Source organism: Leucopleurus acutus (genome assembly GCF_964270905.1).
Source record: "Leucopleurus acutus genome assembly, chromosome: 9".
NCBI classification, from domain to species: Eukaryota; Metazoa; Chordata; class Mammalia; order Artiodactyla; family Delphinidae; genus Leucopleurus; species Leucopleurus acutus.
Window position 1 is genome coordinate 67,881,019 of NC_139144.1, and position 7,335 is coordinate 67,888,353.

Sequence of the window (7,335 nt, forward strand, 5' to 3'; positions counted from 1 at the left end):
TTGCTGTGTATCCCTCTAAATTTTTAAAATGTATATGTAATAATAGTTATATATCCATTTATGAATCTTTTTTAAACAGAAAGTATCATGTTTTTTATAACTTAATTTTTACTTGATAATATCCTGATATCTTTCCACATCAATAAAAATACATCTGTGGGCTTCCCTGGTGGCGCAGTGGTTGAGAGTCCGCCTGCCGATGCAGGGGACACGGGTTCGTGCCCCAGTCCGGGAAGATCCCACATGCCGCGGAGCGGCTGGGCCCGTGAGCCATGGCCGCTGAGCCTGCGCGTCTGGAGCCTGTGCTCCGCAATGGGAGAGGCCACAACAGTGAGAGGCCCGCGTACCGCTAAAAAAAAAAAAAGAAAAAAAAATACATCTGTGATATTGCATTAGATAGCTATATGTATTACATTGTAGCTATATAAAATTTTATTTTAAAGTTTATTGTGAAATATTTAGAACCTTCAAATAGACAAAAAAAAAAAAAAAAAACCAAGTAATTTCCATCAACCTCTGTGTTATCAGTCCAGTTAAAGCTCCTCGTGTAAGTTTCTCTCCCTCAGAGATAACCCCATCCTGAAATTATTTTGTTCCTATGTATTTCTTTAAATTTTTATTATATATTATATATAGGCTGTATATGATTGCAATTGCATATTTTGAAGCATTATACAAATAGATCATACTGTATATACTGTTCTGCAACTTGCATGTTTTAAGTCAACATGATTTGTGACATTGGTCTAGGCTGGTGTGTGTAGCTCTAGTTTGTAGAGCTCTAGCCATCTTTCTCTGTACTAAAGTATTCCATTGTAAGAATGTATCACAATTAATTTATCCACTTCTCCTATTTATGGGCACTTAGTTTAGTTCTAAATTGTTGCTATTATAAACAGCTCTGCTATAACTTAGCTACATGGATCAGAGCTCTTTCTTGAGTTTGTATCTAGTAGCAGAATTGCTGGTTTGTAGGGTTTCGCACATCTTCAATTTAGCTAGATTTTGTCCAGTTATTCTTGAAATTGGTTGTACAATGTTCCGTTCCCACCAGGAGTATATGAGAGTTCTCAGTATTCCACATCCCACCAACACTTGATATGTCAGCCTTTTAAACTCTTGTTAGTGTGATAGGTGTGAAAGATTATTTCACTGTGTTTTTATTTTGGTTTTCCTTGATTGAACATTAAGAGTAAGCATCTTTTCTTATGTGTTTTGGCCATTTATTTCCGTAGTGTTTTGCTTGGCATATGTTTTAATTTATCTTTATAATATCTTTTCTTAAACAGAAATTTTTAATGCTACGATAAATCTGTCAGTTTATTGCTTTATTGCTTTTTTTGAGTCTTAGTTAAGAAAATCATCTATATAGTTATAAAGATATTCTCCTATACCTCCTTATAACTTCTGAAAGTTATAAAGATTTATATTTCATATTTAATTTACCTGGAATTGATTTTTTTCCGCCAATCTGGAAACCCAACTGTGCCAGCCCCATTGGATGGTTCATTCTTTCCACACTGATCCACATGCTGTTTCTGACATGTATCAAGATATCATTATATATGTAGGTCTATATTTAGGCTTTCTATTCTGTTTCCTTTGGTATGTATCTCTCAGTCTCAATTACCATAGCTTTAAAATAAATCTTAATGTCTGGTAAGGTAAGTCTCCTAACTTGTGTTTTTATTCAATAATGTATTATTTATTCTTGGTCCTTCATTTTACACACATACACACACACACACACACACACACACACACACACACACACACGGAAATATGTGTACCTGTATATTTAACTTTTTATAATTGAAAATGTTCAAGTGTTCACAAAACAGAGAGAAATAGTATATTGAACTCCTAGCTTCAACAGTTATTAACTTTCATGTTTCATTTCTCTCTCCACAGCACACACACTTTTTTGTTCTTGTTGGTTTGCTGAGGTATTTTAAAGCAAATATCACACTTCATATTATATCATTTAACCTGTGTGAGTCAAGGTTGCCAGTTCCTAACATTCATTGGCCAGTACCCCAAGGAAGCCAGATTTCAGGCTAGCTTACCATTCTGCGCTCTCTCTTCCTCATTGATTTTGGCCTTTGAAGGTTTTTTTCACCTTCTTGTGAGTTCAGTTATTTGGCATTTGGGGAATTATGGGAGGACTTTTAGACTATTTAGTCTGCCATACTTGCTGGAGACATAATATTATTATTTGTTTAAATAGTCCCCAATTACTGTCATTTAATTTGTTTCAATCTTTTCACTATTATGAAAAAATAGGGACTGTACCCATATAAACATCTTTGTGCACCTATGTATTTGCTTAGTGTAAATTTCTTTTAGGTGAAGTTGTAGGATCAGGGTATGCCCATTTTGAATGTTTTTTGATTGCTCTTATCAAATTGTCTACCAGTAGTAGACCATTTATGCTTTCACCAGCAGTGTATGAGAGTTTCTATCACCACCCCAACCAACCAACATAGGTTATTACCATTCTTTCCAGACTTGGCCAATCTAATGTTTAAAAATGGTATATTTCATTCTAATTTCTTCTTAAAATTATTAATAGAGTTAACACTTTTACTGGCTTTTTAAAAATCATTTGTGCCCATACTTGTCCCTTTTCTAATTTTTCAGGACCATTTAGTCTTATGAATTTTTATCTTTGACTGTCATACCATAGGAATAACATGGCTTCCAACAATCCAAAGCAATAGTTTAGCCTGGTCTTTTAGAGATACATAAAAAATATTTACAAATGAATTCTGATGTCTAGGTTTCTGTTTATAGAAAGGGAGGAATTAAGTGGGCTATAGACAAAAGGTGGTTGAGTGTGTGTTTCTAATTGTTAGAGCTGATTAATGGGTACATGGAAGTTCATTATGCTGTTCTTTTTATTTTGTGTCTCTTTGAAGTTTTCCATAACAAAAAGTTTGTTTTTTAAGTTGACTAAGAGCTCCAGTAGACATCTTTGGTTTCTATTTTTATGACCAGCAAAAAACAATAATAAATGTTAAATATGTTTCTCTAAACTCAGTGTAATTAAACTTTAACTTTTAAATGAATGCTTTTTTAATTTTAAAGTTGTATCAGCTGGAATACTGTTTAATGCTTATTGACTTAAATGGTCTTGTTTATTTTCTACTAATCATGTTTTTTAAAAATTTGTTTTTAAAGAATCCCATAGGAAGATTAAATTTGGCCAATTGTACCAGTCGGCAGATAGAACCAGCCAACAGAGAATTTTGTGCAAGACGCAACACTTTTGAATTAATTACTGTCCGACCACAAAGAGAAGATGACCGAGAGACTCTGGTCAGCCAATGCAGGGACACACTCTGTGTCACCAAGTACGTATTGGGCTATAAATATTTCTATCAACTAAGTGATTGCCCGCTATGTTCTTACCACTGTAAGAAATATCAGAGATGATCCTTGTCTTTGAAGGGGGTACAGTCTTAATGAGGAAACAAAACACACACACATCAGTAAGAGAGTAAGTTAATAATTAAATCAATACAGTTAAGGAAAATACAGCATTCAAGTTATATCTTAGCTTATCATGTTTTCTAGTATACTCACAGTATAGCCATTTTCAGGACAGTTACCTAATATTCTTTGGGCTGAGTTTGAAGATTTCATGTGTAATTGAGAAGTCAAGTATTTTTTAAAGCGATTTGACACATCCCTTCCTGTCTATTCCCCAAATACCCTCGATTAACCTGCTGACTTACAAAACAATTTACTCTGGAAATTTCTGGTTGCAGATTAACAGAATAAACTACTGGGACTGTCACTTTTCGTTAACCCTAATCTTATGTATAAGATGCAAAAGCTTATTGCTAAGAGTCTAAGGTTCTTTTGCTTGGATGCCCAAGAGAAGCTTGCAGACCAACTTCAATGTACAAAATTATGATTAGGGACAAAAGTTAGAATTTGACAGAATCTCTGTTAATCAGACTGTTGCTGGATATTGCAGACAGGGAGATGGGTAGAACTGGCTCCATGAGTTTCTGATGTGGAAATATCAGAAAGGTCAGCCAAGAGACACTCTATTAAAAGAGAACAAAGTTGCCCAGATACCGCCAGTTGGTTTTAAAACAGAGAAAGAGGGGACGCGTCCTTTGGAAATTCTTGATGTCTAGATTACTTTCAGATTAATTTAGTTGAGCTCATCCACTCCTTTCCTTCAGGTGCCTTCTGTGCAGCAGTGACATCAGACAGGACAGGAGAGGCAAATTGGATTTATAGTCACTTTCTTTAGTAGCTACCCTGTTCATGGCCACAGTCAGTGAGGGAACCAGCCAAAATTCAGTCCCCAAGTACTTCCTGACCACAATGGCCCTTTTTAAACAGTACTCACATTTTTCATATAATCTTATCTTTTACTTGTTACATAAACCCTCCCAGACCTCGACCTTCTCCTGCGGTAGAAGTAGTTATATCACATATTGCTCTAATTACTCTGTAGTTCACTTGCATGCAGTTTTTCTTATTATAACATTATTGTAATTTGAGTGGACACTTTATCCAAGCATTTGAGAGAGGCCCATGCTCAGCTCAGTCTTGGCTGAGTTTTTAGCTTTGCTTGGTGGCTTCTTAAAACTTATTTCACTTTTTGATCATATATTTTGCAGAGTATATACATTTTACAGTTCTGCATTCTCCTTTGTATTATTTATCTGTTTCTCCCCAGGGCCTTTTTGACCTATGCCTTGTATCTAAATTTAATGTATATCGTTTTTATTTCTACTAACCAACCTTGCTATCTTTCCCTCCTTCAATACAAAATATTTATCATCTGATAAATATTGCCTACTTTGAAATATAGATTATACATTTGAACTAGAAATGTTTCATCACATGGGGAGGCAGTATTATACAGTTGAACTTTGAAGTCAACAGATCTATGTTTAAATCCTGACTCAGTGACTCACCAAATGTGACCATGGCAAGTTACTTAACTTTGCTAGCCCTCTGAAATCTCCTGTGTCAGAGGAGAAGAATAAACTCCACAGAATGACAGTAGAGGTTAATGAGTAGACACACTTAGCATGGTGTCACGCACATGGAATGAGCTCAACGAATGGTCACTATCATTACTGTAAGTATTGTGTTCTCTCCATTGACTAATAGAGGATCAACTCACTGCTTATTCACACTTATACCATTTCTAGTACCAATGGGGAGAAATTATAAAGATGGAGAATGAGTACAATACAACATACTTCTAACACCCGGCTGTCCTCTAGAAGAATGGTCTGGCTTGTGAATTAGGGAATTCCCCTTTCCCCCCCACCCTCGCCTGCCACATCAACTGGATATTCAACTTGCAGCTAAATATGGATACAAAGAAGAGATTCCTGATATGAACAAAGAGATTAGGATAGACAAAGTCTTAGGATCTTCAGATCATTTACTGTAAATACTGTGCTCTACTAATACAGTGGGACAAGAATAATGGGAGACAGTACAAAATAGTATCTATAAGGCCAGGTGAAGGTTCATGAGTCTGTGATTCCAGCTCTTGGGGACCCTGAGTCTGAGGGATCTGGGGGGGCTCCCATATTCAGGCCAGTGGTGCGCTTGCTCTTCTAGGAAGTGACCCATGCTCAGTGGCTGTCCTGCACCACCAAATTGACCAGTCAGACCAACTGTACACGATTAGTTACTGCCTTTGGTGTGAAACTCCATCATTTCCCAAACGTAATCAGTGTGAGTTATGGTTCAGCTAACCAACCTGCAAGATGATTCTCTTTTGTTGTAATTGGAGAAGTACTTTACTCTGGGTCTCTTGATTTAGCATCCATTAAAACAGGGGTCCCCAAGCCCCGGTCTGCGGCCTGTTAGGAACCAGACTGCACAGCACGAGGTGAGCGGCGGGTGACCGAGCGAAGCTCCCTCTGCCGCTCCCCATTGCTCGTGTTACCGCCTGAACCACCCCCCTGCCGGCCATGGAAAAATTGTCTTCCATGAAACCGGTCCCTGGTGCCAAAAAGATTGGGGACCGCTGCATTAAAAAGTGGTAAAGATTTACTCCTTTTACTATTTAGGCTCCGCCCCCCCCATCCCACCCCAGCAAGAGTACTTGGAGATATGGAATGGGGGAAAGGATCCTGATCTTTTTGTTTGTTCATCTAGGAACTGGCTGTCTGCAGATACCAAGGAAGAGCGGAATCTCTGGATGCAAAAACTCAATCAAGTTCTTGTTGATATTCGCCTCTGGCAACCTGATGCTTGCTATAAACCTATTGGAAAACCTTAAACTGTGGGACATTTCCAAGTCATATAGAGGTTTTCTGACTTAGGTCATAAATGTTTCTTAAGAGCATCAGTTTTGCTGGTTGCATTTTATGCTTTAAATACAAAAGGGTATGTGCCAATATTCATTCACTACATATTATGCAGTATTTATATCTTTTGTATGCAAAACTTCACCCGATTTATCTTCTGTTATTCATAAATGATTGGAAGAAAAAATGTATTATAGTTGATTTTGCCAAATTTTAATTTAAAAGCCCCATTTTCCTAGAAATCTAATTATTCAATTATTCATGTTAAAATATTTTTTTTTAAGTAAGGAATTTTGAGTTGTCTTCCTGGAGCTGTGGGTCTCAAAGTAGAAAGGTCTTCCAGGGTTGGAGACAGAAACCTCACACTTGATCATTCTTTCTCTAGCCTCAGTACTTTTTTCTAAAGGTTGTGATCATTTATTGATCATGATATATCTTGTTACTAGAGTACTGAAAAAAAAATCTAAGGCACCTTGCAGAAACATTTTTAGTAATGGAGGTAAGAACTTTTTCAAAATAGCAAATGTTTATTAGTCTGAAGCTTAAGGCTGCCTTCAAATAAGAGATGTGGGCATAGGGGATATTATTGTGTGAGATTTGGGGGTTAAATGTTTTATTTAGAAGACTTAATAATCACATGGTTTACATTTACTCAGTTACTATAAATGCTGTGTGGTGCACATTTTCATGGAATACAGGCTTTTAAAAATAACTATTTTTGCTCTATAGCTTACAGACTCCTCAGATATACTTGTCAAATTAGTTCTTTCTGTTCCTGTAACAAGAACAAATGTAAATTGATGAATCTTTATATAAGAAAAGTAAACGTTACCAAGCTACTATGACTAATACTTTGCTTGCCTAAGTTCTTGTCTTTTTTCTTTTTCACATCAGTGTATGACAGTGTCTAGACACCCATATGAAAATCACTTGAGAAACTGTTAAGTCATGTATTACCTTTAAAAGCCTAATGCCTTTTTTTAAATTATAAAATATTGTAAATGTAAAGCATGGTCTCAACTTTAAGTACACTATCACT

General features: G+C 36.3%; 1 protein-coding gene across 3 annotated transcripts in view; it reads left to right on the plus strand.

Annotated features, from left to right (window-relative positions):
- The window catches only part of ANLN (anillin, actin binding protein), a gene marked incomplete at both ends in the record, with an annotated part of 52,720 nt that extends 46,452 nt beyond the window's left edge, over window positions 1–6,268 (plus strand). For all 3 annotated transcript variants that reach the window (XM_082846211.1, XM_082846212.1, XM_082846213.1), the window contains 2 exons: window positions 3,181–3,353; window positions 6,145–6,268. In XM_082846211.1, coding sequence (XP_082702337.1) covers window positions 3,181–3,353; window positions 6,145–6,268 — 297 coding nt within the window. The remainder of the gene's footprint in view (window positions 1–3,180; window positions 3,354–6,144) is intronic.
- Between the last annotated feature and the right edge of the window lie 1,067 nt (window positions 6,269–7,335).